This window comes from Manis javanica, chromosome 2 (assembly GCF_040802235.1).
Source record: "Manis javanica isolate MJ-LG chromosome 2, MJ_LKY, whole genome shotgun sequence".
Taxonomy (NCBI): domain Eukaryota; kingdom Metazoa; phylum Chordata; class Mammalia; order Pholidota; family Manidae; genus Manis; species Manis javanica.
Window position 1 is genome coordinate 222,314,695 of NC_133157.1, and position 19,307 is coordinate 222,334,001.

The window sequence follows — 19,307 nt, forward strand, 5'->3', positions numbered from 1 at the left end:
CGGGTGGGGGCCGTATCCAAGCCCCTGTGCTGAGGTCTGAGAGTGGAGAGCAAGGCCAGGGCCGTGACGCCAGGGCTGTGGGGAGGCAGGGGCCGGTCTGAGGCTGGAGAAAGCAGGGTTACCTGGAAGGGTGTTGTGGTGCCGACTGGGAGTTGAGAGAACTACTGCTGTAGACTCGGGAGGGGAATGTGGGGTGCGGACAAGGTTTTGGGGGTTTCCCTTGTCAGAGCCTGGCCCCTGGCATCCCTGCTTGCCAAGGGCCCTGCCCCTCGGCTCAGGGTTACTGGGACACTTCCAGCTTCCCAAGCCAAGGAGAATCCTGTCCCCTGCAACTGGGGACCCTGCCCCTGGGTTCTGCCCATCTGGCTCCTTCCAGGTCCTGGCTTCTGTCACAGGGTCAGCCAGGTCCAGGCTGTGGGGGACCTGGTTTCTGACCCAGCAGTCCTGGGAATGGATAAGAGGAGGTGAGGGATGAGGTGGTGGCTCAGCTCTGGGCACCTGACTGGTGCTCCTGGGCTTGCCCTGCTGTGTGCAGGCAAGCTGGTCACTTCTCTGCTGGCTGTGGCAACTTGGGCTCCAGAGGAATTGCTCAGGAGAGAGATTCTGGCTCCACAGGATGAAGAGGTCAGGGCTTGGGCCTCTCCTGTCCAGGAAGTGCAAAGTGACAGGAAGGCAAGAGTACCTGGAGTTCTTCCGGGCACTGCCGCCTTCCCAGGCATTTGGCCAGACTGGCTTTTCTGGCCCTGCAGGCTCGGGATAGGTAGTGTGCCGTGCCACTCTGTGAGGATGAGGGCCCGTGGGGCAGAGAGGCCTGGCCAGGCCAGTCCTGGGAAACATGAGGCTTGGAGACACACACACACGCACAGCCAGTCCTGGGAAACATGAGGCTTGGAGACACACACACACACACACACACACACGGCTCCAGGCACCCATGTCACCACTTTTCCTGAGGTACCAGGACATAGGAACCCTGTGGCCTAGTGTTGAGGGGAGAAGCACCTCAGAATAGCTAGGACCCAGAAAGCCAACCCCAATAATGGCCGTCACTTGCAAGATTGCTGGGGAGGTGGTAGGGGCCCCACTTTTGCCTCAGCTCCACCCCAGACTGCCTGAGCTCAGAGGTGGTGAGTCTTCCAGTAACCCCACCCCCAGATGTCTGGCTGGGTTTTGGAATGCGATGAGGACAACCCAGTCCCAGCCCCAACCCAATTGCTCTTTTAGGGCTGAATCAGGCAAGGCTTCAGTTCAGCTCGGGGCTGGGCCAGATTTTTGGACCCCACTGAGTCCTCTTCAGGGCTGTCCACACCTGCCTGGGGTCTCCCTACCCAGAGGGATTGGAGGTCAGGATCAAGGGCTTTTCTGCTCCTCCCTCTGCATGTCTGCTGTCACCCAGGTGGTTTCCCCTGTCCCAGGGCCTGGGTGGGCAGAACAGTCAGTAGATGCTTGCACTTCAGGCTAGCTGCTCTGCCAGCACCCTGGGCAGGAGAGCCCTTCACAAGCCCAGCAGGCACCACGCCTGGAGACACCTCCAGGTGCTCTCCACCCCCCACCCCACCCCCACGCACAGAGCACGCACACATACCACCACACCCATCCCTGGATCTGCTTCTAGGTCAGGCTTGGGTGCCACTTCCCCAGAGGAACTGTGGCAGGTTCTAGAGGCTGGGCAGAGCACCTGGCGTGTGCGACCATGGCTGGAGGCATGTGGGGCCAGAGCCAGGCCCAGAGGGTCCCTGTAGGGGCCCTAACCCTGACAGCTCTGGCTGAAGGCATCCGATCCAGCCAGGGTGAACGTCTGGGACCCTATCCCATGGGCCTTCAGCCTGAGCCGGGGCTTGACTGTGAGGCAGACCCTGGGAGTGCAGCCGCCATCCTCAGAGCCAGTGATGAGCCCTGCTCCCTGCCAGCCCCAGAGGGGCCTCACCAGGTGAGCAGTGAGGAAAGGGTGGCCGAGGAGACCAGCCTAGGGGCAAGGGAGGGACTGAGGGAGCACTGGAGATTGGGAGAGCTGGAAGAGACAGGGGAACTTAATCCCTCACTCCTAGGCCCCCCAAAGCTCCTGGGAGGACGGGGCTCTTGCCGACCTGGCATTGTACACAGCTGACTGCCTGGAAGACACTGGTTTTGTGGGGACCCAGGCGACAGCACTCACCCTGTCTTCAACCCTGGAGGCCCGGGGGGAGTGGCTGGAGGACCAGGTCAGCCGCCATTCCTGCCTGCCCCCAGACCTCCTGCTGTCCCCTCCAAGGTTTGGGGGGGTTGGAGAAAGCCTGACACGTATGACCCTCTCGGTCTTCTCAGCCTGTACCTGCCCAGTGAGGGCACAGACGGTTAGGTACAGAGGCCGGGGAGGCCTGACTGCTGATGTCTACCCTCCATGCCAGGTGCACGCTCTTGTGCGAGGGCTGCTGGCACAGGTGCCCAGCCTGGCTGAGGGGAGGCCCCGGCGGGCAGCCCTGCGGGTGCTGAGTACACTGGCCCTGGAGCATGCGCGGGACGTGGTGGGTGCGCTGCTGCGGTACTCACTGCCCCAAGACCGGTAACCTGCCCCGCCCTGCTGGGTGCCCCAACCCCAAGGCCCCGAAGCAGCTTCCTTCCCCCTTCCTGCTTGGCAGAGGAGTCTGGCCTGGTGAGGCCTGTCAGGGAGGGGCCTCCAATCTCTCCCCAGTAGTCCTGCACCCCCAACACTCCCACTCTCCCACCTCAGGGTCCTCAGTGCTGGGTTCCTGGCTAGGGGCTCACCTGCTCTCTCCAGATCACCCCTGCAGCCCAGCCTGGGAGTGAGCTCCAAGGCAGGGCCAGCAGGTGAGGTGGCTTCCCACCCCAGGAGGAGTTATGTGTAGGTTATTCTCTGGTGATTGTTTATGATGCTAGGCTTGTTTAACTGTGTCTGGCCTGACAGTTCTGAGCAGTGTCCGCCACACAGCTGATATCCCACTGAGCTGGTCTGCTGTGATCTGCAGTTGCCATTTATTTTGTTTCTCTGGAATTAGGGGTGGGTGCAGGGTGGGGGACTCTTCCTCTGCTGAGGTCCTAGTGGCCACCTCCAACCTACATCTCAGCACCAGACCCTGCCTCACACACCCCATGCCCTCAGGGTGGTGGCTGACCTATGGCGCAGCCTGAGCCGGAACCAGCGTGTGAATGGGCAGGTACTGGTGCAGCTGCTGTGGGTGCTGAAGGGCGTGGCTGGGCCCCAGCTGGAGGCAATGGCGGTAGGTGGCTCCGGGTCAGCACAGTTAGGGGACTGCCCCCGCCCACAGGGGCCAAGAGGGCCAAGGGGGTGGGAGAGTCGGGCTATAGGGGGCAGGGCAGCAGGTTGTCAACCGAGCCACCCATCCCTGTCGACCCTCCACTGTCTGAGGCTTCATCCTCACCAGGCCTGCGGTCCACAGGAGCCTGAACTGGCCGCTTGTTCTGCAGGCCACTCGTGCTCTTGGGGAGATGTTGTCCGTGTCTGGCTGCGTGGGCGCTATACGGGGCTTCTACCCACACCTCCTGCTGGTGCTGGTCACACAGCTGCACCAGCTGGCCCGGGATGCATGCTGCCCGGACACCCCCAAGGTTTGGGCCCTGTCCCACCAAGGGCCACCACACAGCCGTGCCAGGTGAGGGGTGTACACTGGAGGAAGTGTGAGGGCGGGCCAATGCCCACCTGGCCTTTTCAACCCACTCTCCTGCTGCCTCCACCCAGCTGCACCGTGGAGGCCTTGAAAGCCCTGCTCACCGGGGACGGCAGCCGCATGGTGGTCACGTGCATGGAGCAGGCTGGAGGCTGGAGGAAGCTGGCGGGAGCCCACACCCACCTGGAGGGTGTCCTGCTTTTGGCCAGGTGTGGGGCAGGGGGAGGCAAGACAGGCAGGGTCTGGAGGGTGGTCGGCGGAAGCTTCTGGAGGAGTGAGTTGATGGCGGAGGGTGAGTGCCCATCCCGCCCCATCCCAGTGCCTTGGTGGCCCATGCCGATCACCACCTGCGAGGCCTGTTCGCTGACCTCCTGCCCCAGCTGCGCTGCACAGATGACACTCAGCGCCTCACAGCTATGGCCTTCTTTACTGGGGTGAGCCCGCTTCTGGATGGGGGCATGGATGTGGCCCCTAAGCGGTCCCCATTGCCCCACCCCACCCCCACGCGATAAGACTGCAGACTGCGAGCATGCTGACCACGTGTCCTCGCTCAGCTGTTGCAGAGCCGACCCACGGCAGGGCTCCTACGGGAGGAGGTCATCCTGGAGCGGCTCCGCGCCTGGCAGAGCGACCCTGAGCCCGCAACGCGCTGGCTGGGCCTGCTGGGCCTGGGCCACATGGCGCTGAGCAGGAAGAAGGTGAGCGCGGGGCGGGGCGGGCCGGAGGCCTGCGAGGGGCCGCCCACGAGCCCCTGCCCCCGCAGGTGCGGCATAGGAGCACGTTGCTGCCCACACTCCTGGGCGCCCTGGGCGATGGTGACACGCGCCTCGTGAGTGCCGCACTGGGCGCCCTGCGGAGACTCCTGCTGCGGCCGCGGCCACCGGTGCGGCTCCTGACCGCGGAGCTGGGGCCCAGGCTCCTGCCGCTCCTGGACGACGTGAGCCCGCCCCGCCCCCGTCCCTCCCCAAATCGCGCCCGCCCCACAAGCCCCGCCCTGCGGCAGCCCAGGCTCTGGGCCCGAGCTCCGCCTGCCGAGCCCCGCTGCCGGCCCCCAGATCACGTCCCCCGAGAGCACTCCTCCTTGGACGTACCCCCGCGCCACCCTGACTGCATCCACCCACGCAGGCCAGGGACGCAGTGCGGGCCTCGGCGGTCGGGCTCCTCGGGACCCTGGTGCGACGAGGCTGCGGCGGGCTTCGGGTGGGGCTCCGCGGCCCTTTGCGGAAGCTGGTGCTGCAGAGTCTCGTGCCACTGCTCTTACGCCTGCACGACCCCAGCCAGGAAGCTGCTGAGGTCAGCCGCCTCCCAAGACCATGCCACCCCGTCCCCACCCAACTCCACGCATCCTAAGACTGCAGGTCCAAGGGCCTCCCCAAGGACCTCAGACGCAGGCATCATGGGCGCCCAGGTTCCTAGGCTTCCCTGAGCTACCCCCATGGGGCTCCTCCACTTTCTCTGGCCACACCCCAGCCACCTCTTGCCACTCTCTGGACCTCTAACCCTGCTCCCTTCTGCTGTCCCAGAGTTCAGAATGGACCCTGGCCCGCTGTGACCAGGCCCTGCGCTGGGGCCTGCTGGAGGAGATGGTCACGGTGGCTCACTATGACAGCCCTGAGGCTCTCAGCCGTATCTGCTGCTGCCTGGTCAGTGAGGGGTAGGATGGTGACAGTGATGGGCTGTGGTCACTGTCCACTTGGTCCGGTATTCACCAGGCCCACTGCCCCCCTCAGCTGAGTCTCCCCACCCTCCCAGCCAAAGTGGTAGTAGATCTAATGCCTCAGGCCCTGACATCCTGCCCTGGAGGGGTTCCCAGAGGCCCCAGCCCTGGGCTCACCTCTGCTGCTTCCTCTAAACATGGGTTTGGCCTTCCTGTCCTACCTTGAGCCCTTCTGTCCCCAGGTTCAGTGGTACCCAAGTCATGTGCCCAGCTTCCTAAGCCAGACCCAGGGCTACCTGCGGAGCCCACAGGACCCCCTTCGTCGGGCAGCTGCCATGCTCATAGGTGAGAAACACTGTCTCTCAAACCCAGAGCTCTGGAAGCAAAACCAGCCCTTCCTGCTGGGGGCATGGGGCTAGCACTCACAGGTTTGCCTGGGTCCAGGCTTCCTCGTCCATCACATGAGCCCCAGCCATGCCAACCAGGTTCTGCTGGACTCACTGCTTGAGGGTAAGGACTCTACTCACTGGTGCATGGGGTCCTGAAGAGGCAGTGGGAGCTAGGGTGGAGTGGGTGGGCATGGATGCATGGAGGGCCAGGGGCCAGGCACTTGGCCTTCCCGAGAACCCTCCCACCCTGAGCCGCCTTGTCCCCACAGACCTGGGGCAGCTGCAGAGTGACCTCCAGCCTGCTGTGGTTGCAGTAGCACAGGTGTCTGCCCAGCAGGTGGAGCTGGCAGCCTGCGAGCCGGCCAGCCCCCAGGGCCCCCGCCTTCCCTGCCTGGGCCAAGAGTGTACCTGCCCTGCCCGGCCCCCACCAGTCTACACTGACAGTCCCTTCCGGCCCCGAAGCCTCAAGTGTCGCTGGGACTGCTCTGGACCTGGCTGAGCCTGCCCTGTGTGTGCCCTCCAGGTTGGGGGCTGGGCCCAGCCCTGTGAGGGCAGGGGGCCTGAGTTGGGCACCCCACTGCTCTGTGGCCATCCTGGCAGAGGCAGATCTGCAGAAGAGTCTCCATGTGAGGGGCACCCTGGGCCTGGCACTCCATGCCAGGGCCACCCCCTAAAGCCATTTGCAGGACCTGGTGCACACAAAGACCCCCCTCCAGGAGCTTTACTGTCCCTAGGTGACGGCTGTGTACCTATGAGCTGGTGCTGTGATTGGCTGCCTACTTCCTGGGCTTCCCGTGGCAGCCTGGCCCAGGTTCCCCTGCCTACCAGGGCCCTCTTGACTTCCCCAGCAGCCCATCACTCCCCCACCCCATCCTGTTTCCCACTTCTCACTGGCCTGTGTCCTCTCTGCTCAGGAGGCATTGACCTGTCCTTCTGTCCACACCTGCCACCCCCTCAGCTTGGCACTGTTCTGTGCTCTCAGCTCCTGCCCATTGCTGGGCCCACCTGAGCCTTCTCCAGAAAGCATCCCCTGACCTCGCTGGCATACCACAGGCCTGGGATTATACCTGTGGGTTCTGGTGTGGGGTGCCGTCATGTGCAACCCCGCCAGACTGTGCTCTATTCAGGATTGAATGAGGTAGGCGAGACTGGCCATATAGGGAAGAACCCGCTGGAAACCTCAGAAGCCGTGACTGAGCCCCTGTAGGCCTTAATCAGGTTCCTCTACTTAGAATGTCTACCTTGAAATGTCTTCTTGCCCTTCAAGGGCCCCCCCACCAAAGCCGCCTACTCAGAGTGGCCTTGACTCACATAGCCTCTTGGTGGGCTGGGGGCAGCCCCCAGACCGGGGACCCCTTGGAGGCAGGCATGGGGTCCTAGTCACCCTAGGCTTAAAATATGGTTTAAGGTGCACACATGTGGATCAATGGGGTGTGGCATCTCTCTGACACCTGGGACCAGGCCAAGGATGCAGTTCTGATCGAGTCTAGTCAGCCTGTGGCCAGAAGGGTCAGCCTGGGGGTGAGGTTAGGAGTCAGGCAGACTCAGGGTTCAGGCTGTGGCCAAGGTCAGGCAGGGTTCACCCGGAGACAGAAGAGGCCAGTGCTGTGTCCCTCACACACTGAACAGGCGGAGCCTGGGGGTCCCGTCCCCCAGAAGCTGCCCTTGCCCCCGTGGCGCTGCTGCAGCCCTGCGTTTTGCTGAGCCTTTCCGGCCTGTGGGAGTTAGGGGGCGGGGGGTGAGGGACTGGGCCATCTGCCCCACCTGCAGAGAGCCCATCTGTGGAAACTTCCTGTCGGGGGGCTGTGAGCAGAGTGGCCTCCCTTTCTCTGCAAGGCCCTCCCGCCTTCATCTTGATACTCTCAAGGCACTGGTGGTCCTAGAACCCGAGGGCCAGTAGTCCCATCCACCAAATAGGGCTTGGGTAGGGCGGACCAGGGCCTGCCCAATCTCCTGGCCTCCAGGGTAGTGCCTCAGGGCCCCAGAAGCTGCGCTGGCGTTCTCGCTTGTTTGTTTCCTGAGACAGGGCCGCTCCAGACCCCTTCACCTTGGTTTCGCCCTTGAAGCCACCCTACCGAGGGTTCCCAAAGGAGGACTATGGGCCCTGGAGAAGACAGATAGCGATCTTCTTTCATCACTGTGCTGGTGGCGATTTCCAGGTGGGGTTCTGTAACCTGGATCCGGGATGTTTGGGGCACACTGTCTTCTGTTTTAGTGTTAATTTTACTGCTGGGCGTGGACCCTGCGTTTTCTTAGGGATTAATGTCCCAGCCTCAGCCGAGCTTACTATTCTTGCTCTTCTAAGAAAGTTCTAAAGCCGCACGCTAGTGGTGTGCCACGCTGAGGCCTGCAGCTTCCTCCACCAGCTGGCGGATGGGAGACCACAGCTGCTACCAAGAAAAGGCAAATTTCTCCTGGCTGTTCAAGCTCCCGGAAATGAGAAAACTGCCTGGCTAAACATCTCTCCCTATATATGGGGCATTTCCCCATGGGCTGCTGAGGCCCTGGATTTGCACTGAGGTGGAGTCCCTACAAGTGCTCTGAGACCTGCGGAACACCCAGAGACCTGCAGCCTGGAGGCAGGAGGGCCTCCCCTCCCTTGAGGCTCTGAGCTCAGCAGATGTGAGACCGAAGGCTAGTGTCCCTGCTTCCCCATGCTCCCCAACCCACCATGGGACTGTGGGGGCTGTCTGCTGTCAGCTACACCCACTCTAGCCCCTCTGCAGCCCCCTCAGGCAGCATGTTCTCAAGTTTCCCGAGGCAGTTAGAGACCCATCCTAGCGGGCTTGCCTGGCCATTCTTGCACAGGCCAGCATGCTGGGGAGGGGCCCGGCCACGTGGCTGGTCATTTTTGAGTAGCCAGGTCCAAGTGCAGGGCAGGCTCCCCTTGCTCCAAGGCACAGCAGGAGTGAGGCCATGGGGGAGATGTCTGCTCTTGCCCCCATGTCCCTCCCTACTCCTATGTGAGCATAGTCCCCACCCCTGCCCCCTATCCCAAATCTAGGGCCCCTCAAAAACTCAGTGACCCATCTTTCCTGTATATCACATTTATTGACCTGATCCAACTCCCGGGCCCCATGGTAAACTGGGCCGTATGGCTGGGTTGGGCTTTTGCCTTCCCAGGACTGGCAGTTGGGTGGGCATGAACTACGTACCACCTGGAGAGCTGCCCAGGTGTGCCATCTAGCAGAGGTAGCTCAGCTCCAACAGCAGCGACAGGCAGGCATAGAGTGCACATGTGCGGCCTTGGGCCTCCGGTTCCCAGAACACCTGGGGGGCGCCCACCTGCAGCTCTAGGCCACACTCCTCCAGCAGGACCCAGGCGGGCCCCTCTGAGCCCCAGCTGCTCCCCAGGAACTTGGGCAGCAGGTATATGGCCCTGTGTTCCTGCCAGGGGCTGCTCTGCTCCAGAAGGCTCCCCACCTGTCAGGACAGGGTGGGAGGTTGACAGTGCAGGCTGTCCACCCCCACATCCAGTGCCCACCAGCCCCCATGCTCCTGGGGCCCCACACCGCAGGCCCAGCCCCCTCCGCTACCACCTGCACCCTCTCACCAGCTTGACCTGCCCAGGCAGGGCCCCTGCCTGCAGCTCCTCGGCCAGCAGCATATGCTGGGTTTCATTCAGCACTGGGGAGACACCTCAGGTAAGGGGGGTCCAGACAGCATGGCTGGGGAAGCCCATATCCCTGCCCTCTACCTGCCCCACCCGCAGGGGCCCCTCACCATCCAGTGCTTCCAGCAGGTAGAGGATGGGGCCGGCGAGTTCTTTCTCTAGCTCTCCGGAGGACAGCACCAGGCACTCGAGGATAATGCCTGCGGGCCCATCCGGAGGCTCCATCCTCCCACAGCACAGGCCCTGTTCCAGCTGGGACACAGGAGGCTGGTGAGCCTGTTTGGCCAGGCATGGGCTCCCCCTGCCTCTCACCCTCACCCCAGCTTGCTCACCGACTCCTGCAGGACTTGCAGGGCCAGCTCTTCCCTCAGCACCTGCCTCAGGCCCCCCAGCAGCTGCCTGGACACCTCCTTGGACAAGCTCTCCAGGCCCTTGGCCTGGCACTCGACCTCTGCCTTCAGGCCCTGGAATTCAGTGGCTGCCAACCAGTCCTTGTAGGTCCCATCTGTGGGGACAGAAGAGCCCTGGTCAGGAAGCGCAGACCCCCAGGGAGCAAAAGGGGAGCCCACTAGAGGTTCCAGGGGTGGACAAGAAGGTACTGACCTGACAGGATCCCGAGGTCACTATGGAAGGACGCTATCATGGAGAAAGAACAGAAGTAATGTGGGTGGCCCCTTACACGGCCGGAAGGCTTGAGGGCTGTCTGGGGCAGGATTAGTCAGGGTGCATGTGGATCCCCAAAGCTGAGTGGGCTGAGGCCTTCCCTGGGCCCTCACACTCCATCACCCGCCCCACCACTGGCAGCCACAGACAGGGAGTGGGGCCTTGCTGGGCTGGTGTCAGCCTGTTGCTCTGTGGCTCCCACATGTGCATGTGTACATGTGTATCTGTGCACATGTATGTGTATATACGGGCATGTGTGTGAGTCTGTGTGCACGTGTGTATTTGTATGTGCACATGCATGTGTATATGGGCCTGTGTGCACATATGCATGTGTGCTCCACGCCCATCCCTCAGGGGTCTCCCAGCGCAAGCAAAGCCTGAGGTTGCCAGTGTGCTCATGCATCCTCCCAGCCGGGCAGAGTCCACAGGCCTTACCCTCCTGGGGTGGCTTGAAGGTCTTCTGCTTCTTGTCGGGGAAGAGGAGGATATCTGGCAGCCAAGCAGGAGCAGAGATGGGGAAGGCAGGTCAGCTAGGCCAAGGGGCTCCCAGCCTCTCTCTTACCCACTGAGGCTACCCCTCACAGTTCCCCAAGTGTTCCCCAGGGTGCCCCAACTCCCCATATGCCAGAGCATAGGACCCGACCCAGGGAGCTGTGCAGCCAGGTGCCTGCAGCACCCCCAGCCCACCAGTGGCCCTTTCCAAGCCTCCTGGTCTCTACCACAGAGGCTAGGCCCCAAAATTCCCCCCAAACCCAGCTCACCCCAGTCAGAGCCAATAACCAGCTGGGCCACCTGGAATGCAAGGATGCTGCCTGAGGGTATGGTAACCGTCTTCTTCCTGCTCAGGTGGCCCTGGCCCTTGCCCTGAGGAATGGATATGGGCTCACGACTGGGCCCTGGGTTGTGGAGCAAGGAGTGGGCTGAGTGCTGGTAGCAGGGGTCTGGCACTCCTGCACTCTGGGGCCACAGCCCTCCTACCTCCTGGAGCCCTGCCTACCACATGGTCCACACAACACACCTGCAAGCACACAGCTCCAGGCAGGGCAAACTGGCCCGAGCCCTCGTGCCTGTGGGTCCGGGTGACCTCCACCTCCGTTTGCATCTGCAGCACCTCCGTCACCACAAACACGTTGTCCCCACGGTGCCGCAGCTGCTGCAGGACCTTGTGTTCGGGCTGCCGCAGCCGCCTGTACAAATGGGCGGCCAGGATGCTCACTGGCACACCTGGCCCTGGGCCAGAGGGCTGGTGTCCCTTCCAGGGACCTCAGCCTTATGCACAGCAGGAGATGCAGCCGAGAAAACCAGGGGCTCTGTGGATACTCAGTCACAGAGCACCTGGCATTCCCTCCCCAGGTACTCCTGACAGTGTTTGAGGGTGCGTGGGATGTGAGGAGGAGGGATGAGGTCCAGCAGGAATAAGTGGACACCTGTGGGCCCCCAGAGGGGCCCAGGCCCTCAGCTAGCTGCTCTGCAGATTGCTTTCTCCCTCCACTCCCTGCCCCTCCCGAATTCAAATTTAAAGTTTCCTTGCCAGTGTCCCTGTTGTGGGCTCCATGTCACCTCAGCAGCCCAGCCTCCTTGCAGCGGCTTGGGGCTAGGTCTGACCCAGTCCCCCAGCCCTCAGGATGCAGGCCCCAGTGAGCTCTGCACCCTCCTTCCCCACCGCCCAGCCCCAGCACACCTTTGCCTCTGCAGCTTACCTCCTCCTGTTGGGCCCTCGGCCTGATGCCCCATGGCTGTGGCCCAGTGCCTGCTCAGGGGCAGCAGGGCCCCACCCCCTCAGAGCTCACCTCTCTTGGTGCATGACGTCCCAAGTGTTGGGGGCCACTCGGAGCATGCACACATTCATTGAGGCACTGGAGCTTCCAGACACTGCAGCTTCGCCTGCAAACCGCCCCTGCCCTGCGGCTGTGAGCTCCACACTGCCCTTCAGCTGCCCGTCCATGGCGTCGTGGAAATGGAAGGGGCCATCGGGCTCCACAGCTGGAGCAAGACCAGAGCTGAGGCCCTGTCTTACTGGCTGTGGCCTGTCCTACCTGGGCAGAGGGACTTTTGAAAAGGCCCTGCCTGCTGAGGAAGAGGAAGCAGAGAGCCCAGAGGCCCGGAGCAGGCGGCAGGCTGGCCTACCAGCTCCCCTCCCACCCGGGGGCTCTGATTCAGGGCTAGACAGGGTACCTGGTTCCGGTGCATCAGGTTCCAGGATATCCTTGATGGACAGGTTGAGACACACAAAGCGGCGTTTCCAGAACCATGAACTTGAGCACTTCCTGCTCAACAGGCAGTAGAGCTGGAAGCTGGTGGAGCTCCGCAGGCTGTCTACAGGGATGAGCTCCCTGCTGTGGTCCAGCTCCTGGACTATACTCTTGACCACCCTCTCAAAGGCTGATGTCATGTTCCTGAGGAGGGCCGGTGGGTCAGGCATTTGGCTCTCAGGGCTGGAGGCGCAGGGGTAGGGGGAACAGCCACTGCTTGGATGCCTCCAGTGATGGGGAGATGTTTCCTCCAAAGCGACTCACTCACCCTGGCCAGTCCTGGGATGATCTGACTTGCAGAAACCTCCAGCTCCTGACCTTTACTCTACACAGAGGGGCACAGTGTCCACCCTGTCACCCCTTCCCCACTGCCCCCCGCTCACCCATCTCTCCATGGGGCCCTGAGCACCCCAGGGCTGGGATGTCATTCACAGCCTCCCGTGGGACTCAGGCCACCCACACCAGCAAAGCCCAAGAAAGCTTTGAGACACTCAGCACTGGCAGGGAAGACAGCCCTCAGCCACCCTCTGAGGCCTCCATCGCTTTGTCCTGCAGGGCTTCAGGCCATCGTGGGAAGCAGCCACCAAGAGAGGGCAGGGCAAGGCGGGGGCCTCGGCCGCAGCAGCTGCCTCCCTGGCTGAGGTGTTCTGGGTATGGGAAGAACCACCGGCCACCAACTGCTGGCCACTCGGCATGGGGGCCACAGCAAGGACCAGGAAGTGTCCCCAGCCCCCAGGCATGTCCTCTAGGGCTTTCTCTGTGCTCAGAGATCCACGAGCCTCCAGTTCGAGGCTGAGGCTTCAGTGGCAGAGGCCAAAGAGGGCCTGACCCAGGACACAGAACACCTAGGCCCCAGGCAGAGGAGCCAGTTGGCTGCTGGGGAGGAAGCCTCTGAGGCTCAGTGTTGCTCTGAAATGGGGCAGTGGGCCAAGGGGCTCCTGAAGGGCTGACCCCACCGCCGAGCCCAAACCCAGAGGGAATGACGAGGGGGCAGCCTTCCCAGAGGCCTGGGGCTTCCCCAAGCCATCTGGAATTTTGGGGAGTCCTGGGAAGGTGCTGAGATCAGGTCGCTGCTGAGAAGGTCCAGCACCCCCTCTCCCCCAAAGGAGGGGCTCAGTGTTGGAGCGTGTGGTGCAGCTCACCGTGACCGTCCTGCCCCGGCTCCTGTCCACGATGCGAAGTGAGGCCGCTTAGCCAGTCGAGGGAGCCGCCCAGCCACACACAGGCCTCCGGTGGAAAGTGAAACCAGGCCTGATGCCGCGGGGCCCAGCGCTCCCGGACACGCCCCTGCGAGCCGCCCACATCCTCTCCTGGCCTTTCCTACAACTCGCGCCATGGCTAAGGGGCTGAACAGACCCATCTCCAAAGACAAGCACAGGGACAGATGCTCACATCAGTAGCCGACGGGGAAATGCAAATAAAACCTTAGTGAGATGCAGCTTCGGCCGCCTGCTGGGATGGCTGGACAGAAGAGAGCCAGCTGTGAGTGCTGGGAGGATGAGTCGTGGGCCCTGCCCACTGCAGGGGACGCACAGCCAGCGGGGACCGAGTGGTGGCTCCTTAGAGTCACCAGAGGCCTCATCAGTCGCACTCCAGGCATGTCCTCAAGAGAAAGGAAAGCATATGTTCACACAAAGTGTGCCCATGGATGTTCATGCAGCATTGTTCACACAGCCACATGGGTGAGGCTATCCAGGCGTCCCTCAGCCAGGGACAGTAAACAACACATGGTGAACCCGCACCAGGGAAGACTTTCAGGGCGAGAGATGAGTCTGCCATGGCACCGCGTGGCTGGACCTCAACCTGCTCCTCAGAGAAAGAAACTGGACACTAAAGCCCATAGGTGGCACAACTCACGTGTGTGACACGTTCAGAGCAAACCCATGGGGACAGAAAGTAGAGGTGAGGGTGCCAGGGGATGAGGGAGGGGGAGAAGGAGTGACAGCTAATAGGTACATGGTGTCTTCTGGGGTGACAGAAACATTCTGAAATTGTGTGACCAAAATCGATGGCTGCACAACTCTGAATATGCTAGAACCTGTGGATGTTCTGTACTTTAAATGCATGGATGGTATGGTACATGGATTATATCTCAATAAAGCTGTTATTGGGAAAATCTGGAAGCCAAGTCACAACATCTAGGGCTGACACAGGCTCCTCAGTGCCCTTGTTTTGGGTCACGTCTGAACCGTGTCTAGTGCAAGGCAGCCAGGAGCCCCACACCGCTCCTGCTCCATCTGTCGCCATGATTGCCTCTAGGCCCTTACTGATGACACGCTGGAGCCCACACCAGGGCCCCTGGCGGCTGGCTGCCCTGGCTCACCCTGAAGGCTCTATAACACTCATTCGCTGGTTCAGCACAAGTGGCTCAGGATCTGTGCCAGGTGAGGCTTCTGCTGGCAGCCCTGGCACAGGTGCCGGGCAGGCCACTTCCTGTGGTATGTGGGTTAGGATGTTGCAGCGAAGCACAAACTCAGACAGAAAGGAAACATAATTTCCTGCAGGGCTGTGTGGGGTCACTGAAGGTATTCTGCTCTCCATGCTGGGGGCCTAGATGCTGCCTGAGGCTGCTGGGGTGGGGGTGATGGGGCGTGACCTGCCCCACCCCACCCCTCGCTCAGCATGGACTTCCCAGCTGTGGTCCAGCCCCTGGAGCCCATTCACGGGTGTGAGCAGAGCGTCCTTGCCGGTGGTGGCAGGGGCCTTGAGCAGGGCTGAGTGTGTGTGTGTTCATGCTCGCGTGTATGTAAGCATATGTGTGCATGTCTCCACAGGAGGGCAGGAACCTGCAGGTTGTGTGTGCATACCTGTCTGAGTATTCACATGTGCATTTTATGCAGTGTGTGCATGCATGTGCATGTTGCTTGTACATGTGTGTTTGTGTATGCACATATACGAACCTGTGGTGTGTGGCTGTGTTGGGGGTGCTGTGAGGCCTAGGCTGGGTCCGTTGATGCAGGAAGGTGGCCCCTCAGGGCGCTCTCGGTCCTCCTCCCTGCTCCTGCAGGCAGTACCTCCCGGTGACTGGGTCTGAGGCAGAGGTGCCAGGCAGGTGCTATCCCCAGGCAGGAAGAGCAGTGTGGTGGCTGCAGTGGCCATGGCCACTGGGATGGTGTGGCACTCCATCCCTAGGCAATGAGCCAAGTCTGCAGCAGCCTGGGCTGGGTGTGGACAGGCCTGGCCGGGCAGTTCCTTGTTCGTGCTGTCGCTCTTCAGCAATGACCAAAGAAGCAGCACCAGGCTGGGCGAATGCTGGTGTCATCTGGGCTCCTCTCGTGGAGGACGTAGGTCAGCTTGAGAGGGCAGGAAGGGAGCCCACCATGAAGAAAAGGCAGAGGGGAGGTGGTGGGGCTGGCCCTACACCCCATCCCTTCCTGGGCTCCCACTGGGGGAGGGGCCTGGCATCAGGGCATTTTGAGACTGGGAACTCTGGGGCGACTTTATGTCATCCTCGGACTGCCCTGTTATATGGAGGTGGGTGAGGCCGCCCTGGGCAAGTTCTGGACAGGCCCTGGGGGCCCAGAGCTGAGGAGGACACCCTGACCCTGACGGCCCGCTGTGACCGGGAGCAGGGAGCCTGGGAGGGCACTTCTGGATGTGCGCAGGGAAGGCAGCGATGCTGGGCCGCTCTAAGGAAGAGGGAGCTCCTCCTCCACCCATCCTGGGGGAGGGGCTGGCCTCCTGCCCAGCACAGCTGGGAGCTTGGCAGTGGCAGCACAGGCCGGGCCCCCTGCCCGGGGGCGGGGGTGTGGACAGCCCCGAGGAGGGACGGAGCAGGTCAGAAGGTCGCGGAGGGAACCCAGGAGCGTTGGAGGGGCGGCTCCCGTGATACTGCGGAGGGGATGGGCGAGTGGGCCCGGGAAAGGGGCAAGGGCGGCAGGCGAGGGACAGCAGGGGCCGGGAGGGCGGGGCCGCAGGTGAGGCGGCCCGCGAGGAGCCCACCGCCCTCGGGGTGGCTCGGGGCGTGTGTCGGGGTTACTCCTGGGGTTTCCGCGGTGCCGGGAAGACGGCGGCCCCGCCCTCCGTAGCGCGCCTGCCCTGGCCCCTCCCCTGCCCTCCACTCTCCTCCCCTCCCCTCTCCCGCCTCCGCCCCAAACCCGGCCTCACGGACGCGCGCGCGCGCACACACACACACACACACATACACACACACACACACACACACACACACACACACACACACACACACCTCTCTCTCTCACACAATCACACACACACCTCTCTCTCACACACGCGCGCACACACACACACACACACACACCTCTCTCACACAATCACACACACCCCCTCTCTCCCAGCCTCACGGACGCGCGCGCGCACGCACACACACACACAGGCGCGCACACACACACACACACACACCCCTCTCTCTCACACAATCACACACACACACACCTCTCTCTCACACACGCGCACACACACACACACACACACACACCCCTCTCTCACACAATCACACACACACACCTCTCTCTCACACACGCGCGCACACACACACACACACACACACCCCTCTCTCACACAATCACACACACACCCTCTCTCCCAGCCTCACGGACGCGCGCGCGCGCGCACACACACACACAGGCGCGCGCACACACACACACCCCTCTCTCTCACACAATCACACACACACACCTCTCTCTCACACACGCGCACACACACACACACACACACCCTCTCTCCCCCTCGCTGACACACACACACACACACACACACACCCTCTCTCCCCCTCGCTGGTTCACCTGGGTCCTGGCGCACACACACACACACACACACACACCCTCTCTCCTCCTCACTGACACTGACACACACACACACACACCCCTCTCTCTCTCACACAATCACACACACACACCTCTCTCTCACACACGCGCACACACACACACACACACCCCTCTCTCTCTCACACAATCACACACACACACACCTCTCTCACACACGCGCACACACACACACACACACACACACCCCCCCTCTCCCCCTCGCTGACACACACACACACCCTCTCTCCCCCTCGCTGGTCCACCTGGGTCCTGGCACACACACACACACACACACACCCTCTCTCCCCCTCGCTGACACTGACACACACACACACACACACACACACACACACACACACACACCCTTTCTCCCCCTCCCTCGCTGACACACACACACACCCTCTCTCCCCCTCGCTGGTCCACCTGGGTCCTGGCAGGCCTGCAGTTGCCCGGGATATCTCTCACCAAAGAGCCAAAGTGGCCAGGATTAAACACGCAACCAGCCAAGAGGGTGCTGAGCACAGATGGAACTCCCAGTAGGCCTTTTTTTGGGGGACTGAAACCCCGTGGGGCCTCCCTCCCGTTTACCACCCCATTCCCCCCTTGCTATCCCCAACTCTACTGCGAGGCCAGGTACCCTTTGGGCTGCAGCTCCAACTGGCTACCTTGCAGACACTCAACCTGTGTTTGCCCATCGCTGGGTGATGGGTGTTGGCCTTGAGTGGGGGGTTTTGGCTTCAGAGGCACCCCGGGCATCAGAAGGGGTATGGCAGCAGGAAGGCCCCACAGAACTGCTTCCTTTTGGGGTCCCCTCTCCTGGGGCCTGCTGAGTCCTGCCTGGCTGCTTGGGTTTTCTGCTGGCTGGTGGGGGCCGGTGGAACCCTGTTCCACCCCCGTGGGGTTCAGCAGGGGGAAAAGCCCCTTGGTCCTGTTCCAATGTTGTGAACCTCTGTGGATAAAATGAAAGGTCTTGTGACCAGGATTCTCACCTAGCCCTGGTTGGCTAGCTCACTACACACGTGTGGGCAATACGTTGCTATTGACTCTATATAAAGAGCTCCACCCAGTGGTGTGGGTGCAATACGGTGGCACGGCTGCAAGGCTGCAGGAGAGCGGAGCAGAGGCTGGAGTGGTGGCAGCACCGAGGACAGAGGCCCAGAGGACAGCTGTGCAGGACGGCTGTGCAGAGAGGCCCGGAGGCAGAGACCGGCTTGCTGCATGCAGACTTGTTCTGAGTTAATGGGATTTTAGTGATTGACCTGCCACTGTGGAAATACAGTTGGGTATAACCCTTTCACCCAAAAGAAACGTTTTATTGTCATTTTCTTTGGTCACATTGAATCCATAGTGAACTTGCCCGGGGCTGAAACCCATTGGCAAGACAACATGCTAAATAGTTTTGTCTGATATTCATAAAGAATACAGCACTCCATATTTTTGTTCACAAGTCCTTCACAAATGTTTCATTCAGTGGGGGTGGGGGAAAGGAATTGTTCCTAAAAGTGAAATTACTCAAAAGGTATTCAAGGTCTTGGGATATACTGCAAATTGCCCTCAGAAAGCTATGTATGTCAGCATCTAAATAGTGTGAGTCTCTGCTTCTCCCTTGGCAACATTGTAGGCAGATTGTTTTAATCTTTGCCAGTTTGGTGGGTGTCAAATAGTTTTCAGTGCAACTGTCAAGGTCAGTTTTAGCAAGTTAACTATGACAGCACTTATATCCCATTTACAGTTTCAGCAAGTGGCTGGGCTCTTATCTCTGCCACCCCAGGACTGGAATCCAGGAGCAGGGAGCTTGTTCAATACAGAAGACAACAGGTTCAGTGCTGTGGGGAAAGGGGAAGTTCCTATGGCCAGGATTCTCACCTGGCCCCGGCTGGCTCGCTCACTGCACACGTGTGGGCAATACGTTATTGTTGACTTTATATAAAGAGCTCCCTCCAGCGCTGTGGGCTGCGCGGCTGCAGGAGAGCAGAGGCTGGAGTGGTGGCAGCGCTGAGGACAGAGACAAAGGAGGATTACAGACCTGCAGACTGTTGGATGCAGAGGTGATTCCATGCTTCACTTGTCACTGTGGGAATAAAGTTGGGTATATACCTTTCACCCCAAGAATGTGCCATTTTCATTTTTTGGTCTCACCGAATCAAGAGGGAATATGGTTTCAGCTGAAACCCATTGGCAGGACAAGTGCTAAACCCACTAACCCATCAGTATGTGCTGTATTAAATAAATCACCCCAAAATTTAGTAGCATAAAGAACATGCACTGACTTGCTCATAATTACATGAGTTGCTTTAAATGATGACATTTAGGCTGGACACAGCTGAGATGGCTCATGACT

General features: G+C 61.1%; 2 protein-coding genes across 15 annotated transcripts; one reads left to right on the top strand and one right to left on the bottom strand.

Moving 5' to 3' along the window:
• Positions 1-50: 50 nt before the first annotated feature.
• Positions 51-8,716, top strand: MROH6 (maestro heat like repeat family member 6). 5 transcript variants are annotated; one of them, XR_005062613.2, is made up of 15 exons: positions 51-1,930; positions 2,049-2,201; positions 2,388-2,542; positions 3,101-3,218; positions 3,427-3,611; positions 3,698-3,835; positions 3,946-4,060; positions 4,181-4,324; positions 4,390-4,563; positions 4,752-4,919; positions 5,150-5,269; positions 5,526-5,628; positions 5,728-5,793; positions 5,942-7,831; positions 7,978-8,716. XR_005062613.2 is itself a non-coding variant. In XM_037023169.2 (14 exons), exons 1-14 carry the CDS (start codon positions 1,694-1,696, stop codon positions 6,169-6,171), a joined length of 2,106 nt encoding a protein of 701 aa, XP_036879064.2. In that variant the 5' UTR covers positions 51-1,693; the 3' UTR covers positions 6,172-8,716. The 5 variants fall into 5 exon arrangements, 3 of the variants coding, with proteins under 3 accessions (XP_036879064.2, XP_036879065.1, XP_073086297.1); XR_012128571.1 differs by having other exon boundaries at positions 7,982-8,716; XM_037023169.2 differs by having other exon boundaries at positions 5,942-8,716.
• Positions 8,704-13,471, bottom strand: GSDMD (gasdermin D). 10 transcript variants are annotated; one of them, XM_073230208.1, is made up of 12 exons: positions 13,343-13,461; positions 12,469-12,525; positions 12,124-12,344; positions 11,739-11,931; positions 10,967-11,135; positions 10,710-10,812; positions 10,384-10,437; positions 9,889-9,921; positions 9,618-9,790; positions 9,396-9,537; positions 9,226-9,299; positions 8,704-9,095 (listed from the first exon to the last, which is right to left on the bottom strand). In XM_073230208.1, exons 3-12 carry the CDS (start codon positions 12,338-12,340, stop codon positions 8,856-8,858), a joined length of 1,398 nt encoding a protein of 465 aa, XP_073086309.1. In that variant the 5' UTR covers positions 12,341-12,344; positions 12,469-12,525; positions 13,343-13,461; the 3' UTR covers positions 8,704-8,855. The 10 variants fall into 10 exon arrangements, with proteins under 10 accessions (XP_073086309.1, XP_073086310.1, XP_073086307.1 ...); XM_073230209.1 differs by lacking the exon at positions 12,469-12,525 and having other exon boundaries at positions 13,343-13,471; XM_073230206.1 differs by having other exon boundaries at positions 12,124-12,525; positions 13,343-13,467.
• Positions 13,472-19,307: the final 5,836 nt, after the last annotated feature.

Excerpts from the sequence above, each read along its gene's own strand:
- MROH6 (XM_037023169.2), top strand. The coding sequence starts at position 1,694 with ATGGCTGGAGGCATGTGGGGCCAGAGCCAGGCCCAGAGGGTCCCTGTA. Across the intron at positions 3,612-3,697 it reads CCACCACACAGCCGTGCCAG|CTGCACCGTGGAGGCCTTGA; the intron begins GTGAGGGGTGTA and ends GCCTCCACCCAG. Across the intron at positions 4,061-4,180 it reads CTATGGCCTTCTTTACTGGG|CTGTTGCAGAGCCGACCCAC; the intron begins GTGAGCCCGCTT and ends GTCCTCGCTCAG.
- GSDMD (XM_073230206.1), bottom strand. The coding sequence starts at position 12,370 with ATGCCTGACCCACCGGCCCTCCTCAGGAACATGACATCAGCCTTTGAG. Across the intron at positions 11,136-11,738 it reads GACGTCATGCACCAAGAGAG|GCGGCTGCGGCAGCCCGAAC; the intron begins GTGAGCTCTGAG and ends CCATTTGTACAG. Across the intron at positions 9,922-10,383 it reads CTTCAAGCCACCCCAGGAGG|CGTCCTTCCATAGTGACCTC; the intron begins GTAAGGCCTGTG and ends TCTCCATGATAG.